Here is a 27,014-nt window from a genome sequence, read left to right as displayed (position 1 = left end):
CAACGTTTGCCATTGGGCCTGTTGAAAGAGAGGTGCAGAATCCCCAAAAGAAAGAAATACCACAAATAAGCTAACGGATTTGGGAATCTTGGAATCCCAACCTGGCCATAAACGGGCAAGGCACAGATAACAAGATAATTTCTGGAGGCTCTCTTACATCGGCCAGAGTTAACAGGGCTTGTCGGAAGTCGCCAGATGTGTCGGAGCTGATGTCATCCCCAAGACTCTTCTTATAAACTGGAAAGAAAAAACCCATAAGCAAAATTTCAGGGACCAGTAACAGTAAGAAATGCCATGTGTACGACAATTCCCAGGGTGTAGACCCCATCTTTAGCCTCACAAAGGCCACAGAAGTGCGAATGTGAGTCCTCTTGATTCTACAGCTCTAATTTTGGCCCACGGGCAAAGAGAGTCTGCTCCACACAACTGAAGCCTTGTTTCCCAAAATTTCAAGTATTATTTTTTTAAAAAAATGCTTGCCATCTCACACGAAATCAGCAACATGTTTACCCAAACTGGTTCCAACCAAGTTTCTCCCAGCAGTTTAAGGAAGGGCCAGACAGCTGCTGTGCCTCATTATCCTAAATCTGAAAGATGCCTTTTGCTTTACAATGGCCTTGGAGCATGGAGGAAATTTCTAGAAAGGCCTTAATGGCTGAACTTTATTCTTGGAAGCTCCGGACCACAGGCTAACGTGTGTTCTTCTGGAGAAGCTGCAAGGTATCCTGGGAGCTGGATAATGAAGATGCCAGATGTGGGAGTAAATTGCACAATTTAAGGGCTGCCACAGAGAATGGCCTCTCCCAGGCCACCTCACTCACCCTGAACCTCTGGAGAACCGGCAAGGACCTTTAGTGGCCGGAATGGACCTGCTTAAATCACCCTGCTGTCATGCCAGTTAGATAATATTCTGATAAAGGCAGATGTTAAGTCAACCCTTTTGTCAATAGAAGAAAGGTACGGCTTTGCCTTAGAGTCAGTCCCAAGGGGCAGATTATGGGCCAACTTCAAAGCCATAAAGGAAGCATAGAGTCCAGCATCAAAATAATAAATAATAATAATAATAAAAATTTTTATTTATATCCCGCCCTCCCCAGCCGAAGCCAGGCTCAGGGCGGCTAACAACAATAAAACAGTACAGTGGTGCCTCACAAGACGAAAAGAATCCGTTCCGCGGGTCTTTTCGTCTTGCGGTTTTTTCGTCTTGAGAAGCAAGCCCATTGACGGAGTAGCGCTATTAGCGCTATTGACATTTTAAGGGCTAAAAACGGCTTTCTAAGGCTTGGGGGACTAGCGGTTTTGCTGCTAAAATGCTTTTAGCAGCTTAGCGCTTCAGGAAAAGGGGTTTTGAAGTGGGGGAAAAAAATTCAAAATTTTTCGTCATTTTTCGTCTTGCGAAGCAAGCCCATAGGGAAATTCGTCTTGTGAAGTGCCTCTGCAAACGGAAAACCCTTTCGTCTTGCGGGTTTTCCCTCTTGTGAGGCATTCGTCTTGCGGGGCACCACTGTACAACAGTACAACACAACACAACACAACACTCTAAAATCATTCATTATAAAATTGAATCAAACCAATGGCAACCAATGGCAAAAGGATTTAACACCCAGTGCAGTGCAGTGTTTAGAGCAGTGGTGTCGAGATTTTTTTCAAAGAGGGCCAGACTTGATGAAGTGAAGGGCCGTGAGGGCCCACCAAAGGGCCAACCAACCAGGAAATAAACTGCCACAGGGGCCAGATTAAACTGACCGGTGGGCCAGATTAGTGTCAGCTTCGCCTTTGAGCAACTGGGCTCAACCTCTTCAGCTCCGACTGGGCCATGCGAGCTGGGAAAGCACTTCCAGAGACCTTCCACTGCAGGGAAGCAGGTCTAAGTGCAATGGACTCACAACTTGGAGCTGTGAGACCAAACTCAGTGCCAAAGTCAGCGGAGCACAGTAGAGTATGAACTACACGAACGACGGCTCTGAAGCATAACTTCTTTATTCTTAAAATCTGCAAACTAAAATAAACTAGTAACTAAAGACGAATGACTATCGGAGGCTACTGGACTGCATGAGGGATACAGTTGCTTAAGCAGTCATCTTATCTCTACACAGATAACACTCCCACAGAGTCAGGCTGGAGCGGAAGAAGCGACGAGCAGATGCCGCCCCCTCCTTTCTGAAAACATTGTCAGGAGATTCTTGCAATGGGAGGGGTGAAATGCCATATTTTTCACTCTATAGGACGCACCTGGTTGTAGAGGGGGAGAACAAGAAAAAAAAAATCTCTCCCTCTCTGCACAGCGCCCCTTCAGGGAAGCGGCAGGAGGAGGAGGAGGAGGAGGAGGAGGAGGAGGAGGAGGAGGAGGAGGAGGAGAAGAAGAAGAAGAATTTATTATTTATACCCCGCCCATCTGGCTGGGTTTCCCCAGCCACTCTGGGCGGCTTCCAAAAGAATATTAAAATACTGTGATACATCAGACATTAAAAGCTTCCCTAAAAAGGGCTGCTTTCAGATGTCTTCTAAAAGACTGGTAGTTGTTGTTCTCTTTGACATCTGGTGGGAGGGTGTTCCACAAGGAGGGCGCCACTACCGAGAAGGCCCTCTGCCTGGTTCCCTCCCATTTCTCCTCCCACTTCGCTGAAGGGGCGCTGCGCAGAGAGGGAAAACTGTGCAGTGCCTCTCCAGCGAAGCAAAGCCAGGAGAGCAAGAGGGATTGGTGCGCACCAACCTCTCTCGCTCTCCAGGCTTCAGCGAAAGCAACGCGAAGCCTCCGGAGCACGACAGGAGCGCTCCCGCTGCACTTCGGAGGCTTCGCGTTGCTATCACTGAAGCCATGGAGCTTGCATTCGCTCCATAAGACGCACACACATTTCCCCTTAATTTTTGGAGGGGGAAAAGTGCGTCTTATTGAGCGAAAAATATGGTATCCACAATTAGGACCCCGAAATGGACTTTGGACATGCCTGGTTGAGACTAGGACCTGGGAAAGCAGGGTTCAATTCTGACTTGGTCTCAAGCTCACTGGGTGATCTCGGGCAAGCTTCTGTCTCTCAGCCTAACCTTCCTCGAAGGGTTGTTGTGGGATTCACTGAGGAGCGAGGAAAACTTTGTGCTTGCGCTCCTTGGACAAAAAAGGTGAGGTAGGGATGCAGTAAATGAATAAACATAAATTTGTATTTCTCAGCTGGCCAGCTTAACGCAAGGTGGTGGTCAAGTAGCGAACCGCCTCTTCTGAAACTTGCCTGCTCATCCCCCAACACACACATTCCTCCTTAATCAACATTTCTCTCTCTTTTATTTTTATAAAATGTTTTATTAAGATTTTCAGGACATTACAAAAAGAAAAAGAAAAAGAAGAAAAATACAAAAATAAAAGACAATTAAAAACAATTCGATCTTTCATAACTTATCTTGCATTTGCTTGTTTCCCGGACCTCCCCACACCTCCCCTCTTTGTATTCCAGTTCAATTTATTTATTCAGCAAATCCTTTCCCTCTTTACTTTTATCCTTATCTTTGATCTAAATATATTGTAACTTTGAATTTTCACCTGTTAACAATCCGTTTTTACATATTCCTCCATAACATTATTACTAAAAACCACTTAACCTCAATTCAACATCATTCTAACATTCATTAATTTTGCAATATTTCTGTAAGTAGTCTTTAAATTTCTTCCAATCTTCTTCCACCAACTCTTCTCCCTGGTCTCGGATTCTGCTGGTCATTTCCGCCAATTCCATATAGTCCATCACCTTCATCTGCCATTCTTCCAAGGTGGGTAGATCTTGTGTCTTCCAATACTTTGCAATAAGTATTCTTGCTGCTGTTGTAGCATACATGAAGAAAGTTCTATCCTTCTTTAACACCAAATGGCCGGCCATGCCCAGGAGGAAGGCCTCTGGTTTCTTCTGGAAGGTATATTTAAATACCTTTTTCATTTCATTATATATCATCTCCCAAAAAGCCTTAATCCTTGGGCACGTCCACCAAAGGTGAAAGAATGTACCTTCAGTTTCTTTACATTTCCAGCATTTATTGTAGGGCAAATGATAAATTTTTGCAAGCTTGACTGGTGTTATGTACCACCTGTATATCATTTTCATAATATTCTCTCTTAAGACATTACATGCCGTAAACTTCATACCTGTGGTCCATAACTGTTCCCAGTCAGCCATCATTATGTTATGTCCAACATCTTGTGCCCATTTAATCATAGCTGATTTTACCATTTCATCCTGAGTATTCCATTTCAACAGCAGATTATACATTTTTGACAAATTCTTAGTTTTGGAATCTAACAGTTCTGTTTCCAACCTTAATCAACATTTCTCAAGCTTGGGTCCCCAGCTGTTGTTTGGCTACAACTCCCATCATCCCTAGCTAGCAGGACCAGTGGTCAGGGATGATGGGAGTTATAGTTTAGCAGCTGGGGACCCAAGCTTGGAAACACTGCCTCAATTCAAGAGATACACTTCCTGTTGCTGTGTTGTTGTTGTTGTTTAGTCGTTTAGTCGTGTCCGACTCTTCATGACCCCATGGACCAGAGCACGCCAGGCACTCCTGTTTCCACTCCTGTCTACCTCATGTTCATAGCTTCGAGAACACTGTCCAACCATCTCGTCCTCTGTCTTCCCCTTCTCCTTGTGCCCTCCATCTTTCCCAACATCAGGGTCTTTTCCAGGGAGTCTTCTCTTCTTATGAGGTGGCCAAAGTATTGGAGCCTCAGCTTCAGGATCTGTCCTTCCAGTGAGCACCCAGGGCTGATTTCCTTAAGAATGGATCGGTTTGATCTTCTTGCAGTCCATGGGACTCTCAAGAGTCTCCTCCAGCACCATAATTCAAAAGCATCAATTCTTCGGCGATCAGCCTTCTTGATGGTCCAGCTCTCACTTCCATACATCACTACTGGGAAAACCATAGCTTTAACTATACAGACCTTTGTTGGCAAGGTGATGTCTCTGCTTTTTAAGATGCTGTCTAGGTTTGTCATTACTTTTCTCCCAAGAAGCAGGCGTCTTTTAATTTCGTGGCTGCTGTCACCACCTGCAGTGATCATGGAGCCCAAGAAAGTAGCTGGACAGCTGGACAGAATTCTGAGGGCCAAATGGAAAGGGCTGGAGGGCCGGAGATTCCCCCCGCCTGCTTTTAGAGGACATTGCCAAGCAATTAACCACAATCGTTCGCTTGCAATGCCAGCAGGCCTCCAAGAAGTCCATCACGGCTAAATAAACGTGCTCTCCAAACTTGTGTTATTTGCCTGGGCTCCCCATTAGAATACGCCGTGCTCGAGCATGAAGCTAAATGCACTCCTAGTGAAAAGCTTTACCCACTTCACCAGGAAAACAGCCATAAATCTTCCAGATATTAATCAAAGCCATGGGCCTCGCTGCTACCCCCAGAGCTGTACTGGCTCCAAGTATAGACTCCGCTGGGCTGGCTGCATTAAACTGTCCAATCCATCATGCTCAGCTTCTCTACAGCTCAGCAATTCATCTTTCTGAAACGCAGCAGAAGAGGATCCTTTCCAGGAAAGGACCTCTAAGAACCGAAGCAATCTGGCGATGGGTTGCAAGGAGGAAGGCCTGCCAAGCATCCCAGCAAGCAGAAAAGTGACCAGCTGATGTCAGCCAAAACTGAGTAAAGGGGATGAGGGTTTAATACAGTGGTTCTCAAGCTGTGGGTCCCCAGATGTTGTTGGACTACAACTCCCATCATCCCTGAGCTCTGGCCTTGCTAGCTAGGGGTGATGGGAGTTGTAGTTCAACAACATCTGGGGACCCACAGGTTGAGAAAGGCTGGTTTAATAGCTGCTTGCTTGTTCCATTGGTTTCATGACAATTACAGGTACGAACCGGTTGACTATAGACACAGACTTTGTTTGGACAAATATATTGATATCCGGAGAGCTTTAATACACAACGTGGTGGGTTATTGGTAACCATATTTAGATTAGGATAATAATGTCAATCATATCTATATAATAAACTATAGCATTTAAATTTGACTTTACTTAATGTGTTACATTGCCCTTTTGGGCTTTGTTCTTTTCTCCCTGTTTCCCTTTCTTCACATTTTCTTTTCTTCCTTTATAAATGAATACATGAATCAATGACTATTCAGAACAGGTTACTGGAGAAGACACAACAGAATCTGTATATGTAGTTGATCTTAAGAGAATCAAGCGAGGATACGAACACTATCAAGAAAAGGGATCTGACTGCCCCAAAACTTTGCACAAAGGGTATCGAAGGTGTGATCAAATCTGAACGCCCTTGGCAGCACCAAAAAGCACAAAAATCATCCTGGACGTACATTCAAAAGGATTTCTGGAAGGGCCCCAACTACATAAGTACTAGAGGACTGGAGAGGAGTTTGGCCCCCGTTGTTAAAGTGAAACCATGGAGCTGGGTTTAATGACTCTTGCGATATATATTTTCAAAGGGCAAAGCAGCTAAGATTTATAAGGGCCTGACACATTACTCCAAGCTGTTTAAGAGATTGCTCAGATATCTCAGGTTAACTTTGCCAGATTTACTCCTGAGATTTATAACATTATTGACTCATCAGAGCACCAAGTAAGTCAGCCTCCAAGAAGCCTCTGTTTGCAGGGAAAGAAGATGCTCAAAATCTTGGTGGCAGAAGAAGAAGAAGAAGAAGAAGAAGAAGAAGAGGAGGAGGAGGAGGAGGAGGAGGAGGAGGAGTTTGGATTTGATATCCCGCTTTATCACTACCCGAAGAAGTCTCAAAGCAGCTAACATTCTCCTTTCCTTTCCTCCCTCACAACAAACACTGTGAGGTGAGTGGGGCTGAGAGACTTCAGAGAAGTGTGACTAGCCCAGGGTCACCCAGCAGCTGCATGTGGAGGAGCAGAGACGCGAACCCGGTTCACCAAATTACAAGTCTACCGTTCTTAACCACTACACCACACTGTCTGAAGGGGACGGCATTCCACTGCAACAGACTACCTTCCGCCTGCTTCACCCTCTCCAGAATTGCACTCCTCAGCTATCCCCACCCAGCCTCCTGCAATGACTGAAGAAACCTCTTTGACCGATCTCCAGCTAGCATTCTCTGCTGGAAAAATAGCAATTACGGCACCTGCCTGACTAGAATCCCTTTACTCAAAGTCATCGTTACCTGTGTAATATGCCTGGGCTACTTCTTTCATTTGCCTGCTAGTCCTTGAGGCCAGGATCTCAATCAGAGCATGCTCGTCCGTTCCAGTGCCCTAGAAGCAAAAAGAAGAGTAAGAGGATTTGTTTAGCCTGGAAAAGAGGAGACTGAGAGGAGATCGGATGGCCATCTTCAAATATCTCAAGGGCTTTCAGATGGAGCAAGCTTGTTTTCTCCTGCTCCTTGAGCGTAGGAATTGAACCAATGGCTTCAATTTACAAGAAGATTCCAACTCAACATTCGGAAAGACTATCTGACAGTAAGAGCTGTTCATCAATGGAATTGTCTCCCTCGGGAGATGGTGGGCTCTCCTTCCTTGAAGGTTTTTAAGCCGAGGTTGGAAGGCCATCTGTCATGGGTGCTTTAGCTGAGATTCCAGCATTGCGGGTGGCTGCACTAGATGACTCTTGGGGTCCCTTCCAACTAAGATGCTATGATTTAGGCACTTTCCACTGTAGGTTTCCATTGTAGGGCCTCCTTGGGGATCTAGCATTTAGCAAGCTTCTGAAGAGCCAAAAGACAAAATGTCAACAGAGGCGGTAACATCCCGAAGATTCATGGCAGCAGAAGGGAGATGGACTGAAGACAATTCAGCCAAGAACATCTAAGCTCCTAACTGACATCAACACAAGGGCTTTAAGTGAGTGCTTAACTTTTTCACCGAAGCCGCAGGGGGCTTATCATTCCCTTGACTGCACCTACCGGGATTGGTTAACACCGCTGGCGGACAGTCAATGGTGTGAGCTAACAGTTTAAATGGGTGCCGAAAGCATCGACCAATGAATTGATCAATCCACTAACTGCTGGTCCAAAGTATGGATTTTAGAACTGAGCTGCCCTCTGAAAGGATTGGTGGCACTGAGAAAGATATTTACAGCACATAGCGTCCCAGTTCATTGACACAAATGTGATGGTCCTTGACGGAATGTCATGCCTGAACCAGAACATCTGTGTGTCCTCTGGGGCCAAAATCCAGAGAAGAGACATGCATACACCAGAGGAAACTGTCTGGAGAGGTGGAGCTGTGCTTGCTCTTCCTCTGCTGAAGAGGCTAGCTGCTGCTCAGTTTTATGGAGCGGCTTGTCTCTTCCGTTAAGTGACAACTGCTGCAAGGGAAATGGCAAGCAGAGGTCCAGCTTTGAAAGTGGCTGCAACCTCCACATGCCTTTTTCTGAATCCCAAACCATGTGCGAAGACAACTTCATTTAAAATGAGACATTCTGTAGGGATCAGATGGGATTACCATGAGGAATGATAAAATATACATCAAGCCATCGTGTCCACGATGAAAGCATTGTGTTGACTGGGTTTGATATATTGACGATAATTTCTGATTAAATCCCATAAGATTCTATATTCATCCCCTCTTCATGCCCTTTTGCCTCTGCTGCCCATTTCTCTTGTCACGTACACAGCCCAGTTGCTTTGCCAGGCATGCATCCTGGGCCATAAAGAGAGTGGGCAAGTTTATTTGATGTCGGATGTTAATCTTAGGGCCAGGAAACAGATCTCCCATTAAGGTGATAATGGTCACTGTCCTCCTGGCCATCCTTCTTATCATATGTATTGCTTGTTTATTACCTCCAGGGTCACCAAATGCTCTTCTTTGTAGTTCTGTTCTTTGTTTACCCTGTGATTAATTAGTTATAGTGGTTTAACTTTCTCCCCATGTGGGTTTGTGGAACTGCTCAGAAGAAATCTGATTGGTTCTTCCGAACACTCTGTAAAAAGTTCTTTTGTGAATAAAACGACCTGGGCTGAGGGGTAGAGGGAGAGAGAGCATTATAAGCACCCTTCCCAGAGTTTTGCTGGTTCAAGTCTCTGTGTGTATTCTTATTAATCAGAGTTCAATCCTTCCTTTACTTTGGGAATGCCTCAAGTAAATATCCTTCCTTTACTTTGAGAACGCAACACATTCTTGCAATGCAATATGGCCATCTTTTAATTTCCTCAAAACAGCAGCGGATGCAAAAAAAATATGGCAAGCGAAATTTCCCAAATGAGTAAATAACAGAAGGCGCAGTGCTGCCTTCGTAAGACTTACTTTCATGGATTTCTTCAGTTGTTTAGCATCAAACACTGCCGGAGGCGTTACAAGAGCCACCATTATACGCTCCAAATTGCCAGAGAGATCCCCTTTCAAAGCATCTTTCATATCCTTTTCAAAAAGAGAAAGAAACAAAGCTGTCAATGTTTCTCGCTGTCAAAAATCCTATCCAGGCTCCAAGGACGGCCTGCCCTTTACAACAGAGATAAACCATCCACCGAATCTCTCTTTTAATTGTAGCTTCATTCTCAGTGAGGACAAAAACCCGTGCCTGGGCAAGACCACTTCACACAGCACATTAAGCAGCCAAAATTTGTTTTAATTGTGGTTTTAAATCTGGGCTGCACATGGTTTCGTTCCATCACTGTTGCAAGCATGGCTTGTTTGTTTTGATGTCTTTCATCGCTGATGCTAACGTTTACATGCTGCGTTTTTAAGAATATGCTTTGTTTGCAAGGTGCCCAGCAAATATTTACTGATAGGTGGCAATGTCAATTTAAAATAATGAGAGCAGCAAGAAAATAAACACGCATGGGAGGGTGCGCTAGGAATGACTGCTCCTCCATCCAAAAGATCCTTGCAGCTGGAAAACTAGGAGAAGGTTGTCTACATGGAAGAAAGGGGGGGAGGGAGCGGAGAGAGAGAGAGAGAGAGAGAGAGAGAGAGAGAGAGGAGAATCCATTATGTGTCACCTACAGCTTGAAGTGGTCCAGCCATGCAAATTGATAATTAGATCTCTGCTCATCCTGGACTGAAGAGACCTGACCTCCTTGTCAGGAGCTCAGCCTACTCTCGAGTAGGACCTTGGCAGAGACACATGCCCTACTGGCATGTTCTCTCCCTCTGGTCAATCGTTCGGGAGCTTCAAAAGCTTTATTCAGCCCAAACATCACAGCGACCAATGCCAACAGACACCGGCACACTTAGGGATCCGCAGAGTCTACGCAGTTTGCATAACAGACCTCAGCAACTCAGCATTTTGGCTAATCTACTTTATTTACATATAAACACACACGGAGCACTGCAACATGGCTCCCTCTCTCTAGCATCAGACAGCAAAGGGGAAAAGACAAAGGACAATAGTCCCACTTCACGGAACACAACAACACAAACAAACTTCCCACTTTGTAGAGTCAAAACATATACCGTCATGTGAAAGACAACAATCCCATGACTGCAATCATGGAGCAGGAATTCTAACACTCCTAACCTCCCAGGGATCCTCCCTAATACACCCTGATAGCATATGGCAAGCTTCCTCAACCTCAGCCCTCCAGATGCTTTTGGCCTACAACTCCCATGATCCCTAGCTAGCAGGACCGGTGGTCAGGGATGATGGGAACTGTAGTCTCAAAACATCTGGAGGGCCGAGGTTGAGGAAGCATATGGCTTCATAGCCCCCCACCCATGTGTCCTACATACATACCGGGCACAACACTTTAGCCCTACTTTCAACTGCCCCCTATTGCCATCTCCTTCACCACCCTGTTTCTGCCCAGTCCTTAAAAAATTCAGGATGCTATAAACTGGCTGGATCTCAAGGTAGCTTTGCAAGAACAACTAATGTTAGTCTGAGATGACACCATCTGCAGCAAGCTTCATGGCCGAGTGGGGCATTTTGAAGGCTGGTCTCCTGCTTCTTATGTTTGATAAGAACATAAGAGGCGTGCTGGATCAGGCCAGGCATCTAGCCCAGAATCCTGCCTTACAGTTGCTGACACCCTGCTGGGAGTAAGAGATTCCCGATGGCTTCGCTCACAAGGGTCATAGGAACTTGCAAGCCCAGGGCATCCTGATCAAATTTGCAGATGACACCAAACTGGGAGGGGTGGCTAACACCCCAGAGGACAGGATCACACTTCAAAACGACCTTGACAGATTAGAGAACTGGGCCAAAACAAACAAGATGAACTTTAACAGGGAGAAATGTAAAGTATTGCACTTGGGCAAAAAAAATGAGAGGCACAAATACAAGATGGGTGACACCTGGCTTGAGAGCAGTACATGTGAAAAGGATCTAGGAGTCTTGGTTGACCACAAACTTGACATGAGCCAACAGTGTGACGCGGCAGCTAAAAAAGCCAATGCAATTCTGGGCTGCATCAATAGGAGTATAGCATCTAGATCAAGGGAAGTAATAGTGCCACTGTATTCTGCTCTGGTCAGACCTCACCTGGAGTACTGTGTCCAGTTCTGGGCACCACAGTTCAAGAAGGACACTGACAAACTGGAACGTGTCCAGAGGAGGGCAACCAAAATGGTCAAAGGCCTGGAAACGATGCCTTATGAGGAACGGCTAAGGGAGCTGGGCATGTTTAGCCTGGAGAAGAGGAGGTTAAGGGGTGATATGATAGCCATGTTCAAATATATAAAAGGATGTCACATAGAGGAGGGAGAAAGGTTGTTTTCTGCTGCTCCAGAGAAGCGGACACGTAGCAATGGATCCCAACTACAAGAAAGAAGATTCCACCTAAACATTAGGAAGAACTTCCTGACAGTAAGAGCTGTTCGACAGTGGAATTTGCTGCCAAGGAGTGTGGTGGAGTCTCCCTCTTTGGAGGTCTTTAAGCAGAGGCTTGACAACCATATGTCAGGAGTGCTCTGATGGTGTTTCCTGCTTGGCAGGGGGTTGGACTCGATGGCCCTTGTGGTCTCTTCCAACTCTATGATTCTATGATTCACCACGACAAGGTGATGATCCAGCAAGTGAGCGGTCATATTTAATGGCATCATCACAAGAGAACACACAGCCCCCTTATTCCTGATGGAGTCTTTTGCAGCCTAGAGATCATCTCTGAACCATACCTTTCCTGCAGCCGCTCTGTACTCCTTCGCAATCAGCTGCCGCTGAGCATTCGATCTTCCCGTGAGGATGTCGATCAGGGTTTTTTCGTCAGTACCTAAAATGCAAAACAGAACCGATTAAAAGAAAAAGTCTAAAAAGTGGTTCAACTCCCAAGCTAAAAAAATCAGAATAATCACATTCAAATGATTAGTTTAAATCCACTGCAATCTGCTACTCCCTACAACATATTTTATTGATTCGTTATTACATTTATAGCCTACCCTAAATGAGGTTGCATTTTAATGTTTTAATGTTGTATTTTAATCTTGTTTTTTAAGCTGCATTTCAATCAATTGTTTCATATTTGGTGTTAGCCGCCCTGAGCCCAGTCAGGGCTGGGGAGGGCGTGGTATAAATAAATTGTTGTTGTTGTTGTTGTTGTTGTTGTTGTTGTTGTTATTATTATTATCTTTTCTCCATGGAGCTCAAAGTGGCATGCATACTGTAGCTTTCCTTCCTCTTTCATTTTAGCCTCACAACAACCCAGTGAGGTAGGTTAGGCCAAGAGACTATGCCTGGCTCAGGGTCACCCAGCGAGTTTCAGGGTTGAGTTGAGGATCTGGTCTCCCAGGTCCTAGTCCAGGGGTCTGCAACCTTTAAGACAAAAAGAGCCACTTGGACCCGTTTCCAAAGAAAAAAAAACTGGGAGCCGCAAAACTCGTCATTATAAAAATATCTTTTTTGTCACTTTTTTTATTATTTCTTTGTTTGACCCCTCAGAATTACTCCTCCTCATAGAAATAAAAGTTAAATTAACAAGTTACCTTTTTGTGTGTGTGTGTTCTTCTCTCCCCTTCAAAACAGTGACCAGCGTACATGCCCCCTTTCAATGCAGTGACCAGCGTACATGCCCCTTACAATGTAGCGGGCGGGCGGGAAGGTGACGTCGGGACGGTGCGTGACTAACACACGCACCGCCCCCATGCGACGTCACAGCCAGTACAGCGCCTGCCACAGTGGGGAGTGTCGGGGCGCACAATGCGCCTCCTCCCCTCACTAGTATCCGCCCCGGAGCCGAGGCAAAGGTGTAAAAGAGCCACATGCGGCTCCGGAGCTGCGGGTTGCAGACCCCTGTCCTAGTCCAACACTCTAACCACTACACCTCGCTTCCCTGTTCATGCCAGGAGTGTTGTAGAAATTGGCCTACTGCACACAGGTGAAGTTTGCCTTCTTTCTTCCACCCACTTTTGCTCTGGCCCCGCTCAGAAGCCATGTGGCCCTCGAAGGATTGCCCAGGAGGAAATGTGGCCCTCGGGCTCACAAAGGCTCTGTGTTCCTGCTTTATGCCCAACAAAAAAGAAAACCCTGGTCCTAATCATGTGCGCTACTCAGGACTGGCCGCTGCCAGGCTGGGTGTTCATGTATGCTACGGCTGCCACGAGAAACCTTCTGGCCCAAAGATGGAAAGTACAAGATATACCAACTATACAGGAGTGGCAGGTGAAGTTGACAGAATATGCAGAACTTGCCAAACTGTCAGGGAGGATCTGGGACCAGGGAGACCAAAGATACCAAAATAACTGGAGTAAATTTATTGAATATTTAAAGAAGAACTGTAAAGAGGTCAAGACACTAGCAGGATTGACATAATACCTCCAATGTATAATAGTACTAATATGAGAACGATGTGCGTGATGGAAAGGGGTTAAGTCCCATACAGAGAAGTGTACAGAGAACTCTTTGACTTCTTGCACGCTCATAAACCCTTCAGCAAATTGAAATAAATGTTAATATAAGCCTGTGTCCTCCTCATGCATAGCTGATGAAAACCTGAGTCTGTTTGGTTTGAGTAAACCTGCAGCTCTGCACCTGTGATATGAAAGAGAATGCAACTACTTCTCTGGTAATTCTCAGAGAATTTAAGAGTTGCCAGCAGGATACATCTATGTTATGTAGGAGTTTTGCGGCTGCTTGACAAAGCGTTTCTGTAGACTTCGGATATTAAAGATAAAGGTAAAGGTACCCCTGCCCGTAAGGGCCAGTCGTGTCCGACTCTAGAGTTGTGCACTCATCTCACTTAAGAGGCCGGAAGCCAGCGCTGTCCGGAGACACTTCCGGGTCACATGGCCAGCGTGACGAAGCTGCTCTGGCGAGCCAGCACCAGCGCAGCACACGGAAACGCCGTTTACCTTCCCGCTATAAAGCGGTACCTATTTATCTATTTGCACTTAGGGGTGCTTTCGAACTGCTAGGTGGGCAGGAGCTGAGACCGAAAGACGGGAGCTCACCCCGCCGCGGGGAAAGATATTTCCTGTCAAATGTGAAGGGGGAACGAAACAAAACAGCTCAGGAGGCCAGGCCACAGCAACTCTTCCCAGTAGGTCTTGCTGCAATGAGTCATTTGTGAGGACTGAAGGTTCCCACCGTCCCCCAGTTGCCTAATCTCCTCCTCCCTCAGGACCTTCCGGAGCAATCTGAGACTCTGTTGCTTTGTCTGCCTTTGCTCCGCTTTCTTCATCCCTCTTCTGGTTCTGGGAAACCAGTGGGGATGAGAGCTGGTCGCAGCAGGAGGGGGAGACACCCATGCCTCTTCACCAGCCAGACTCATCTCTGCCTCTTGGCTCCACCCCTCTTCAGCCTCCACTTCTACCTCTGAGTCTGGACTGCTCTCCACCACAGCCTCTTCCTGCTCACTAAGCCCTGTTACTGCTCCAGCTTCCGACACCTCCTCCTCCCAGTCTTCTCCCTCTTCCCCCATCTGACCACTCATCATCCTCTGGCTCTGAGGCATCTTCTCTTAGGGGTTCCCCAGCTGTTTCCTCCCACCGTTCCTCTGCATCCAGCCACGACAGCTGCCACAAGCCCCTCAATGGCACAATATGGCAACCCCTGCAGAATGTGCATTGGAAGAGCACCCACCAGTCCTTTTGTGATGCTCTATAGGCTGGACGACTTTAAAAGATAAATCAACGAATTCACAGAGGAGAGTTCCGTCGATAGCTGTTAGCTATCAGAAGCAGATCACAAAATAATGAATTTGGGTTTTCTGGAAGGGATAAGACCAGGACATGAGATTTAATTAATTTATGACTAATTATTGGCTGCAGAAATGCCAACTGGAGGGAGGGGGGAACTGAAGCTATCACTGAGTGGGAAATTAAGTGCGGAGCTTTAATTAAACATGTCGTGTTAACTTATTGGATCAATGGCACAGAAGGGAAAAAGGGGAAACCGTGGGAAAATGAATTGTTTAGATAACTTTGTTCTCATTCTTGTACAAGCAACTCTGATTCGGCAGGATGAATGGAATTAAATTCAAGAACTGCAGATCATCATTTCTGTGGACCACAGGAGAGTTTTAATTGCTAAGCTGGCATGGAATAATTAGCTGTTCGTTTGCAACTGAGTCAAACTCACTGAAATCAATAGCCTCAAGTTTCATGTGCACCGATTTCGATGTGGGCCTGCTCTGAATATGACTAACACTGGGAAGGGCCATAGTTCAGTGGTAGAGCATCTGATCTGCATGCATAAAGTTCTGGGTTCAATCTCCAGGTAGGGCTGGCGGACAACCTTGTCTAAAATCCCGAAGAGCTGCAGCCATCCAGTGTAGGCAACACTGAGTCTGATGCCCCAATGGTCAGACTCAGTATAAGGCAACTTTCTTTGACTCAACAGCTGTCCATGGAGGCGCAGGTCAATTCTGTGTCCAGGGCAGCTGTCTAGTTATCTCCCGCTTGGACTACTGCAACGTGCTCTACATGGGACTACCTTTGAAGGTGACCCGGAAACTGCAACTAATCCAGAATGCAGCAGCTAGACTGGTGACTGGGAGCAGCCGCCAAGACCACATAACACCGGTCCTGAAAGACCTACATTAGCTCCCAGTATGCTTCCGAGCACAATTCAAAGTGTTGGTGCTGACCCTTGGCCCTGTGTACCTGAAGGAGCGTCTCTACCCCCATTGTTTAGTCCGGACACTGAGATCCAGTGCCGAGGGCCTTCTGGCGGTTCCCTCACTGCGAGAAGCCAAGTTACAGAGAACCAGGCAGAGGAGCTTCTTGGTGGTGGCGCCCATCCTGTGGAACACCCTCCCATCAAAGAAATAAACAACTACCTGACTTTTAGAAAACATCTAAAGGAAGCCCTGTTTAGGGAAGTTTTTAATGTTTGATGTTTTATCGTATTTCAAATATTTTGTTGAGTGGGTGGCGCTGTGGCCTAAACCACAGAGCCTAGGGCTTGCCGATCAGAAGGTAGGCAGTTCGAATCCCCGCGACGGGGTGAGCTCCCGTTGCTCGGTCCCAGCTCCTGCCAACCTAGCAGTTTGAAAGCACGTCAAAGTGCAAGTAGATAAATAGGTACCACTCCAGCGGGAAGGTAAACGGCGGAAACGCGTGCTGCTCTGGTTCGCCAGAAGCGGCTTAGTCATGCTGGTCACATGACCCGGAAGCTGTACGCCAGCTCCCTCGGCCAATAAAGCGAGATGAGCACCGCAACCCCAGAGTCGTTCGCAACTGGACTTAACATTCAGGGGTCCCTTTATCTTTACCTATGTGATAGGAATTTTAAGGCTTAGATATATGGTAATGTTTATAAGCGTACCAACCAAGCACGTACATAGATCAGCACAGGAAGACCGACCTGGAACCATTTTGATTCCTAAACTGAGCAAATGTTTTGTCTGCAAGGTCAAAGTGGGAAACCTCCCATTGTCTCTTTCCTCACAAATCCTGTCTTAAGGGCACATTTAAGATATGAATAGGGTATGAGCCTGTGACCTGGCGCAGGAACTAAGTATTTATCATTACAAAAGACTGGCCAGGCTCCCCAGGCAATCCAATCAAGTAAGCAGGGCATCCAATCAAGTAACCTGCTAAAGGTAAAGGTAAAGGTACCCCTGCCCGTACGGGCCAGTCTTGACAGACTCTAGGGTTGTGCACCCATCTCACTCAAAGAGGCCAAGGGCCAGCGCTGTCCGAAGACACTTCCGGGTCACGTGGCCAGCGTGACATCGCTGCTCTGGCGAGCCAGAGCCGCACACGGAAACCTGCTAGACAGGAGAACCTGCTAGACAGGAGAAAAACAACATTCAAATTCCTGTTATAGACTGCCTTTTTTCTGATGTAGGTATGATGTATCTGAGGGGTGGTCTTAGGTTACACCCCTTCTGTGATGTATGTATGATGTTTCTGGGGGTGGTCTTGATCTACAGCGTGGCAATTTCAAAAGTCTTTATAAGGCCTTGCGCACCATTTTTCTGGGTTCCTCCTCCTCTCCTGCGGGTGAGGGGAGCACCCTGTTGCAACAGATCAATAAAGATCAAGCTTACTAGCTACTTTGCTACTCAATATTCTCTGGTTGGCCTCTGTTATCTTCTCCTACCAATAGGAAACCTATGTAAGGACTCTATATGGGCTCTTGGATACCCCATAAGGGAAAAGGGCAATTTTTGTTTACAACACCTACTCCACATGAGCTACATGGTTGGACTCTACTGGAGACAGAAGGGTCAACTAGGGAAGCCCTCAGGCTGATCCTAAAGTTAATCTGGGATTATCAGTGGTTGCTTTGCACAGTGTGCTGCAGGTGACTGCAGGCATCAGAACCACAAGAGCTGGTGCAACACTAAGACAACATGAAGCAGGCTGAGCCAGATGCAGAAGATGGTGTTTATGCAGAAATCCTAGGAGGGTGAGGCAACATATGACCAGATCTTCTTTCTGCCTGCCTGGCTGCCTGCCTGAAACAGAGAAGGACGCAGAGGACCGAGACCACTTACCTATTCCCCGAATTGCTTTCCGAATTGCTTCAGCATCTCTTGATGCGTTAAAGCCGGGAGCATCCCGAATCGTTCCCCTAGTGCCAACCTAAAATAGGGAGAGCAGGGAGAAAGGAAGTGTATTATTATTATTATTATTATTATTATTATTATTATTATTATTATTATTATCATTATTATACCAAGAATGGAGAACAAGCGAGGGCCAACTAAAGAAGAATGGCAACTTAAACTGATGGAATATGTGCAGCTTGTGGATCTAACATATAGAATAAGAGAACAAGAAGAACATACCGTATTTTTCGCCCCATAGGACGCACCGGCCCATAGAACGCACCATGTTTTTTGGGGGGGAAATAACGGGAAAAAAAATTTTCCCCCCCAGGCGCTTGTGGAGCCGGCAGCGGGGAGAAGCACTCTTCTCCCCGCCGCCCGCCTTCAGATCAGGTCCGGGGACAGCGGGAAGACGCGCTGCGCCTCCCCACTGTCCCCGGAGCTTGCGGGGCTGGCGGCGGGGTCTCCCCGCTGTCAGCCTCCAAACCACTTTGGGAGACAGCGGGATGGCGGCGTTCCGCCTCCCTCTGTCCCCCGACCTTGTGGTGCTGGCGCTGGGGCTCTCCTGAAGCCTGCATTCGCCCCATAGGACGCACACACATTTCCCCATCATTTTTGGAGGGGAAAAAGTGCGTCCTATAGGGTGAAAAATACGGTACATTTAAAGAAGATTGGAAAATGTTTATTGAATATATGGTGGGGGGGGATTGTGTACACTTGAAAACATTGGCAGCATTAAGATAAATTCAACAGTGTAAATAAGTTTTGATGGATATAATAAAGGAGAACCGTGGGGCAGGGTCCAGGATGCTCAGATTACTGCCACCAGACCTCCCCTTTCATGATGTAAGAGTGATGTAGTTTGGGGGAGTGTAACATGGGGATTAGAAGCTAATAAAAGTCTGGGGGCTCTTTTGTTCGGAGCTTCCATCTTGTTCCACCTTGTGGCTGTCCTGTCGCGACAGTCTTCAATAAAGACCAAGCCTACTGGCTGCTGTTTTGCTCCAGTATTCCTGGTTGGTGTCCTTGTTTTTTTGTCCAAGGGAGCCCTCAGATTTCTCCGTTAACATTATCAAGACATTAGCTACTCTAAACAGAGCTATAAAAGTACCTTAATATACAAGTTAAGACATTGTAAATAAACAATAAAATTTATAAGCTAAAATTATCACATGGCCACTGATATATTAAAAAATAAGGTTAATTAATACAATGTGCAATTCTATTCGGAGTTTGGTGATAAAGATAGAATATAGCTTGATGTAGATAGGGTCAAATAAATTCATCTCCTTTACAGTTGGTGGCTACCTTGGCTATATAATTTGCTCTAATTTTCCTAGCGGCAGTTGCAAAGAGTGCTACACGCCAGATCACATACTTATCTGTGTCTGCGAGGAGATATAAAATCATGTCAGAGGTGTTCTGGCCAGAGGACCTTGTCATTATAGGTGCTAAAAATCCTTCTCTTGCTTCATTATATAAGGGGCAGTGCAAGATATAATGCATAAGGTCCTCTACTTCAAGACATACTCTAATGCAGACACGTTTGTTTGTTGGTATGCCTCTGTGTCTCCCATCTCTATAAGCAGAGTTTATTGTATTTAATCGTGACTCTGTAAAAGCTTTCCGAAGTTGCACAAAAGTCAATTCATTAAAATAAGATGTATGTTCATAAGCCTCTCTAAGTTTAAAATATAATGGGGCAGCAAACAAATCAAAGTCCTAGCCTTTTGCTTATAAGATCTGATCTAACCAGAGGAGGCCAGAGGAAATTCACTTGGGTGTGGATAAGGGAAAACACACACACATACACACACACCCCAGGAGCTTATGAGCTCAGCCATTCAGGAATGTTGACTTAGTTCATCCACTGAACTAAGAAATAAAAGCGAAGCGTTTTCCTGATGCCAAAATCCTGCCTGCGTGGGGCTCTGAACGTGTTCAAATTCAGCAATAGTCAAGAACAATGAAAGGCACACATGCAGCTCGCACATTCCTGAGACTGCTGGTGCAGCAGTGCGCACTGTGCGTGCTAGGCTGAGAGGAAGAGCTGGAAATGTGCAAAGAGAAAGCCAATCCTTCACATCGTGGAGACAAACTGTGGCTGAAGCCAGGTAGACAGTGAGTCAGGAAAGTCTTGCATGTGGGCATTACTCTGCTTTGTACACAAGCTTTGTACGCATTTGCTGGCTCCAGGATGTTTGCTGAAGTGGAGACATGAGCTGCTGTCTCCATCTTCTGCTTCCTTCCTTGTTTCTGTAACGGACTAAACTGCCTGTGGCTCTTCAGTTCCCGCAGAGCAGCCTTCTCCAACTTGGCACCTGCTAGCAGGGGCTGATGGGAGGTGTAGTCCAAAGCTGCAGGGAGCACACCTGGTTGAGGGACTCTGCTGTGATAACCTTGACAGAACCACAGCCTCATTGTATCTAAAGTGCGTGGATGTCGTAGCCACATTCCCAACATATTTGGAAATCCTTCCACAAAAACTGGCCAGGCCAGTTTTTCAGGTCACGTTCCAGCCCTATCACCTCAGCAGGGCCCACATTGCTGCCACCAGCCCAAGACTTGAGCTTGGCAACCCCCTGTTTTAATTTCCCACAGTGCCCCAGAGTGCTGCCACGTTGGGCATTCTGGAACATTCTGGGAAATTAAAATGGCGGCTCATAGTCATGGGATGTTGCTCTCGGGTGAAGACACTAAGAGAGGGCTCATCAATGTTACCAGAGAGTGACTCTCCTCAAACCTAGAGCCTAATTTTTCTGTCACCCTGGGAGCCACTTCTCGAATTTCTTCCATGGTGATATTTTGCCCAGAGAGAGAACTCGGATGTGGGAAACATTTGCTACAAGGCCAAGGCTCTTGCTAGCGTTGAGGAACAAGGCCCATCTTTCATAGCTTACTCTCTTCTCCCTAAAAGAAAAGTGACAGCTTTGGAGCTACAAGATTAAATGTGGCGTCCCCCCCCCCCCACCTCTGGGATGAGGAGTGACCCATTTGCAAGATAACGTAGGACTCCTGCTAAGGAGACGAAAGTGGAATAAATTTCCAGAAAAAGGAATGAATGAGCGAGCAAATGAATGAATAGTAGTGCAATCATCACATTAGAGAAACCTTAACAGTTTAACCACATGAGTCTGAATCCATCTATCAGTTAATTACCCTTGACTGAGAGGTTTGTTACAAATTCGACAAAGAAAGGAAGTGGAGCAAAAATTTTCATTATCAGCAAGATGATATTCTGAGGAGGTTGGGGGAACAGAGGACTACTGCTCAATGATAGAAGACATGTTTTTTATGCAGGAGGTATTAACTGAGTCATGTTCATTAATTTCAGTGGGTCTAACTCTGAGTAAAAGTTAGTTGAATACCACACCTGTCTGAAAATACACCCTGTCTGAAACTACAGAGGTGCTGCCATTCAGTGTGAACATTACTGAGATAGAAAGACTAATGGATCTGACTTTGGTGCAAGGCTGCTCCCAATGTTTCAGAATTTGCTTTTAGATGATGCCTTTCTCAGAAGAGGCTGGCTGGCTGGCTGGCTGGGATACTACCAGACCTTAAGCAAAGCTGTGATCTCCATACTAAACAAATGATTTCATTATCCGGCAATAGTTTTTCAAAATGGCACATGAGCAAAACAGCCAGAAGTGTGTCATGCAAAGGACTCAGACTTTCTCTGTTTTTTCTCTCTAAAGTTCAGTCTCCAAGCAAACAGAGATGATCCCAAATGCACAAGAGTAAGGTATACGGACAACATGATTTTACTCACCCAAACAGAAGCCATTATGATCTTCTCTCAGAATGACTCTGGAAGAATAACCAGATGTTAACAGAATGCAACACTGGGCATGTTATTATAAAATACACTAACACAAGAAAAGATGTATGTTCTTGTAAAGACTCATCTTTTCCACCGGGCTTATCAGACCTGGATTAATGTGTATGAAACTCCTGAATCTGTTTTATTTGCTTTTACCTGTTTGTATACAGTTGGGTATTTTTAGGGTCTATTTTTAATTTAATGAACATTGTTTTTATATTGCACATAGTGCACACTACTTAAGAGATTTTTGAAATATTAAAGGGCTTTAAAAGGCTATAAAATAAAATGAAGACAATTAGCAGTCCGTTCTTTCCAATACATTCCTGCGGCAATTCTCGTGATGTTGCTGCTGAGGGTATCCAAACCCCGTTCTGCACCTTTTAAGATTCACAATACCTCTACATCTATAAATCTATAGTGAGGCCTGCACACACACTGTGAAACTGGCAACAAAAACCAGCTCCCTCTGACTGTTGCAGTCAGTTAGCTATGTCTTCCTGCACTCCGTTCCACCACAACTGTTTTAGGCACCATTTTGCCTGAATGAAGCAAACCATTGCTTGTTTCCAAACCATAGTATCAGGTCCTGATTTGAGAAGAGAACTACAGCTTGTACAAGCCACAGTTTGCTACATTTGGACACAACATCAACAACCCTTCCAACTGCTGTTTCAAGTTTGCAAAGTCTCCATTGCCATTCATTCCAGCCCCCGCCCCCCAATAAAAACAGGCTTCTGAATAACTCACCATTCTGGCCTGAGTCACAGGCCACAGGGAATGAATAACAGAGGGAATACACTGTATATCTAACATCCTCCCACCCATGGTTTATTTTATTTTTTTACCCAGAGAACTTTGGAAACTGTCCAAGCTCAAATACGCAACACAGGAAAAGGCGCATTGACTCAGATCCTTAAACAGGGATGTTCGTTTGCCACAAGCATACAGGGCTTAAAGCATAAAGTTAGCTCAGTGTTTTGCTTGGGAGAAATTTGCCCCACCCAACCTGAAGTTATGGAAACAAGGGTTGCAGAGGAGTAAAAGCAGTTAGAGAACCTTCCTCTGCTTCTCAAAATCAGGCTTAGCGAAGAAAGGACACACCAGGGGCAATGAGGGAAAAGGCATCTCTTCAAATGTGGGTCTTCCCCAGTATCATATAAAGCACAGGTGGGGTTCTGGATTTAGATAACAAATTGGGTATGCACGCAAGGCAAGCACCTCTCCAAGCAGGGTTCACTTCAGCACCTGATAAAATATGCTGCTTTGAGGCAAACTCTAGGCAGTTCCAGATTACTGTTATTTTTTTAAAGTGATTCTGTCACATACCAACAAATTAAGGTTGCACACAATCAAAGGCACTGCTGATCAACAAATCTGCTTTTTAAAAAAAATTGAAAAGGAAAGTAGCAATGCAATTTACTAGAAAAGATGGGATAGCCATTGCTTCATACAGTGCTGCCTAACCTTCCCACAAACAGATCAGAATTAAAGGAGTCTAACCAGCCCAGACGACTCAGGAAGAGTGAAAATCAAGAGAATCATAGAATTGTAAATCTGGAAGGGACCCTGAAGATCATCTAGCCCAACCCCCTGCAATGCAGGAATTTGCAACTGTCCCATATGGGGATTGAACCTGCAACCTTGGCGTTGTCAGCACCATGCTCTAACCGATTGAGCCAGCCATTGCTTAGCATACAGGTCATCTGGAAGCAACCTGTGGAGGTAAGCAGGGCAATGAGGGTTCAGCAGCCCTTATCGATTCACTTCTTTTCTTCCTGCACTGAAGTATAGCCTGTGTAGACGACTCAAGCTGGCTTCAGACTGTCATGGGGTTATTAAGAGTTTATCAGCCTCCACCGTCTCTCAGGGCTCATACAGACTGTTGGTTTTCCAAGAGACCAAGGTGTAATGCGCAAATGCTCAAGTCCTGCACAGCCATATAGCAGGTTTCCCAGAGTTTCCCAGGTGTTGATCAACACAGTCTCTAGACAAACTTAGAGCATATTAGCAGGGAAAGTTGGGATTACTCCGCCCATGCAGAATTCCATCTGTTCCAACACACACTCTCCAAAAGTGGCTAGGCGTGGTTAAAACTGCCACCATCACACTTCTAACCACGGCATCATATTATATACCAAGATATCCTGCCAAGATTTCATTAACGTAGGGTTGCCATATTTCAAAAAGTGAAAATCGGGACACAAACATTGTAAAGCCTTTTTTGCAAAGTTGTTGAGGTTTTTTTCCTTCTGCAAAATCTCCAAAAAAGTAGTTTTGAGCTATTTTAAAGGAAATTCGCCAAAATATGCACTTCCAACATACATTGCCATATGTCCAGATTTCCCCAGACATTTCAGTGATTTCCACCCAGACACTGTTTTCAACAGCCAAATCCCAGCTATGTCCAGGAAATTCTGGACCTGTGGCAGCTCCAATTAATGTCTATTATGGATAACAGCCAAAGATAGACAGATGCTCCATGAACTTCTCTAATCCTTAAACCAAATTAAGTGTCCAGATTTTTTTACATGGTATAGTCCTCTCAGGACCATCCTGCTCCAAACGGCAGGTGTGTGCACGTGTGTGTGTGTTATATATTATGAAGCTCCACCACATTCCCTGCACACAGAAAGCTTCTCCCTCAAATGCTGGCTTTCCATGAACTGAGAGGCCTTTGACCTGAGCCAGATCACAAGTATGCAATTCCACTCAGCTTTACCTTGAATAATAATATAATATAATAATAATTTATTATTTGTACCCCGCCCATCTGGCTGGGCCTCCCCAGCCACTCTGGGCGGCTTCCATAGAAACAAAAAATACAGTAAAATATCACAGATTAAAAACTTCCCTGAACAGGGCTGCCTTAAGATGTCTTCTAAATGTCAGGTAGTTATTTATCGCTTTGACATCTGATGGGAGGGCATTCCACAGGGCGGGCGCCACTCTGCCTGGTTCCCTGTAGCTTTGCTTCTCACAATGACGGAACCGCCAGAAGGCCCTCGGCGCTGGACCTCAGCGTCCTGGCAGAACGATGGGGGTGGAGACGCTCCTTCAGGTATACTGGGCCGAGGCCGTTTAGGGCTTTTTAAAGGTCAACACCAGCACTTTGAATTGTGCTCGGAAACGTACTGGGAGCCAATGTAGGTCTTTCAAGACCGGTGTTATGTGGTCTCGGCAGCCGCCCCCAGTCACCAGTCTAGCTGCCGCATTCTGGATTAGTTGTAGTTTCCGAGTCACCTTCAAAGTTAGCCCCACGTAGAGCACATTGCAGTAGTCCAAGCGGGAGATAACTAGAGCATGCATCACTCTGGCGAGACAGTCCGCGGGCAGGTAGGGTCTCAGCCTGCGTACCAGGTGGAGTTGGTAGAAACGTTACAGTCACAACAGGAGTGCTGCTAACATGTGAAAGAGCTTCATTCACCCATGATTCCATCCCTATGAGTCATCATGCCCTTTCCCTGCACATTAGCAACACACAATAGGAAATGTATCCTGCACTTCAGAGAGCCTCAAGAAAGCTCTAACAAAAATGGGCGTGGGGAGGGAGAGGAATCCCAAACCCAAATTGGGCAATAATCTGTATTAGGACTGAGGCTGTTGCATCAAACCAGGCCAGAGATGGAAACCCAGAGGAAGTCCTAAGCCAGGCTTGTCGGAATGGGGGGGGGGGGGTAGGAGTTTCTCCCGATGCAACCCGAAGATTCCCCAGGCAACAGGAGTGCGAACTTGGCCCCGCGACCGTGGATGCCTGGAGCCGTGAGTGCCATGGCCCTGGCACGGAATTTTGTGGGTGCTCAGCTTGGGCATTGACACCTATGTTCCCCATCGTACGTTGCCTGGCATAGGTGCCGGGGCCCTGGGTGCCCGAGCACCCACAAAATTCAGGAGCTGGCACACCTGATGGGGCCAAACTGCTGCCCCAAGCGCGCAACGCGCGCCGTTTTCCATAATCCCAGGAAGAAGCCGCGACGGCGCGCCTAGAAGGCGCGGCTGGGGCGCCTCGGGCTACGGCACCGGCCGAAGCGCGAGAGGTGCGGCACGAAAGCGCGCCCCGCCCGCCTCAATGGGGTCCTCCCGGAGCCTGAGAGGTGGGGTAGAAAGTCAGGCGTCCCTTGCTCTCGATGACTTACCCGCCAGCAACAGCCAGACGCGCCCTAGGAGCCGCGAGTTTGCAAAGGGGGAAAAGCGCCCCGGGAGTGTAGGCGCTGCCGAGGGAAAGTTGCGCTCCGCCCTCGCTCAGCCCCACCTGCTGGGCCACGACGCCGGGGAGGGAGGCTGGGCTCACGGCCGGCCCATCCCAGCTCGCTGTCGGCTTATTTCTCGTCACTCTTGGTCTCGCTGCAACCCCGGAAGAGCCGGGAGGCTCGAACTGCGGCGACGCTCCTGCGCTTTGCTAAGAGCTTTGAGGCAGGCAGGCAGGCATCCCACAGGGAAAGCTCTCCGCTTTAGCACGACGGCCTTTCTCTGGGCTGCATGGCTGCTGTATTAGCATCCCATGTATTTGCTCAGTGCGCGGGCGCTTGGCCAAAAAGGAAAGGGGCGCCAAAGCCAAGGGGAATTAAAAAATAAAGGGCGTGTTTACGCAGCTGCAGAGTTGTTTTTCCATTAAGTGATAGGGGAACGCGCTGGAAAGCGTGGTATGGCAATTGCTTGACACCACGTCGTCTAATCTCCCCCTAAAGAAATCTGAATGCTCCATAGTACCGCAAAGTTTGTGCAAACTTATCGGGGTTGGGGGTAAACAAATGGGTCGTCTGGAAGCGACCTGCGGACTGCAGGCTACTTTCCAGCCATGCAACATGCCAGAGGTGTCTTAACTCCTCACCACAAGAAGAATTATCACAGTTAGAAGATTGTTGCAGGCAGGAAAAGATGGCATGGAGCAGGGCTGAAGAGAGGGGAGGCCTGAAGAGAATCACAGGGCCAGACGTTTGGCTCTGGGGCCTGAAGTTCCCCCCTCTGCTTTATGATACTGCAAAGGTACAACCCTCCTCTTTGTGGCCTTGGCGAACACACTGGGCTGCTTTTCTCCCCTGTCTTCCGTTGCCAGCTTACAATATAAAAACACAAGAATATGCCGACGATTGAAGACTGGAGATTGAAACTAACAGACTATGCAGAACTGGACAAATTAACTGGGAAAATAAGATATCTTAAGGACCAAAAATTCATCGAAGACTGGGGGAAATTTGTAGAAGACCTGAAAAACACATGTGACGTTCAAACAACGTTAGTGGGATTTCAAGAAGCACTGTGAAAGCTGAGATGTATTGTTAAAAAGAAATAAGAGTAGTGGGAGGGAAGATTAATGACAGTGCTAAGAAAGGAATGCGTAACTAAGAGGCAGAGATGGATG

General features: G+C 46.4%; 1 protein-coding gene across 1 annotated transcript in view; it reads right to left on the bottom strand.

The window, feature by feature from the left end:
• Positions 1 to 25,936, bottom strand: part of ANXA3 (annexin A3) — a 35,364-nt gene extending 9,428 nt beyond the window's left edge. Inside the window, exons 1-7 of the mRNA XM_083398647.1 lie at positions 25,789 to 25,936; positions 21,602 to 21,639; positions 17,776 to 17,863; positions 12,014 to 12,108; positions 9,206 to 9,319; positions 7,126 to 7,216; positions 158 to 237 (exon numbers count right to left, since the gene is read on the bottom strand). Coding sequence (XP_083254773.1) covers positions 158 to 237; positions 7,126 to 7,216; positions 9,206 to 9,319; positions 12,014 to 12,108; positions 17,776 to 17,863; positions 21,602 to 21,616 — 483 coding nt within the window. The 5' untranslated portion in view covers positions 21,617 to 21,639; positions 25,789 to 25,936. The remainder of the gene's footprint in view (positions 1 to 157; positions 238 to 7,125; positions 7,217 to 9,205; positions 9,320 to 12,013; positions 12,109 to 17,775; positions 17,864 to 21,601; positions 21,640 to 25,788) is intronic.
• Positions 25,937 to 27,014: the final 1,078 nt, after the last annotated feature.

The sequence above is a fragment of the Podarcis tiliguerta genome (genome assembly GCF_965153285.1).
Source record: "Podarcis tiliguerta genome assembly, chromosome: 9".
NCBI lineage: Eukaryota > Metazoa > Chordata > Lepidosauria > Squamata > Lacertidae > Podarcis > Podarcis tiliguerta.
The sequence above is the reverse complement of the archived record's forward strand: the minus strand, read 5'-3'. Positions and strand labels throughout refer to the sequence as shown.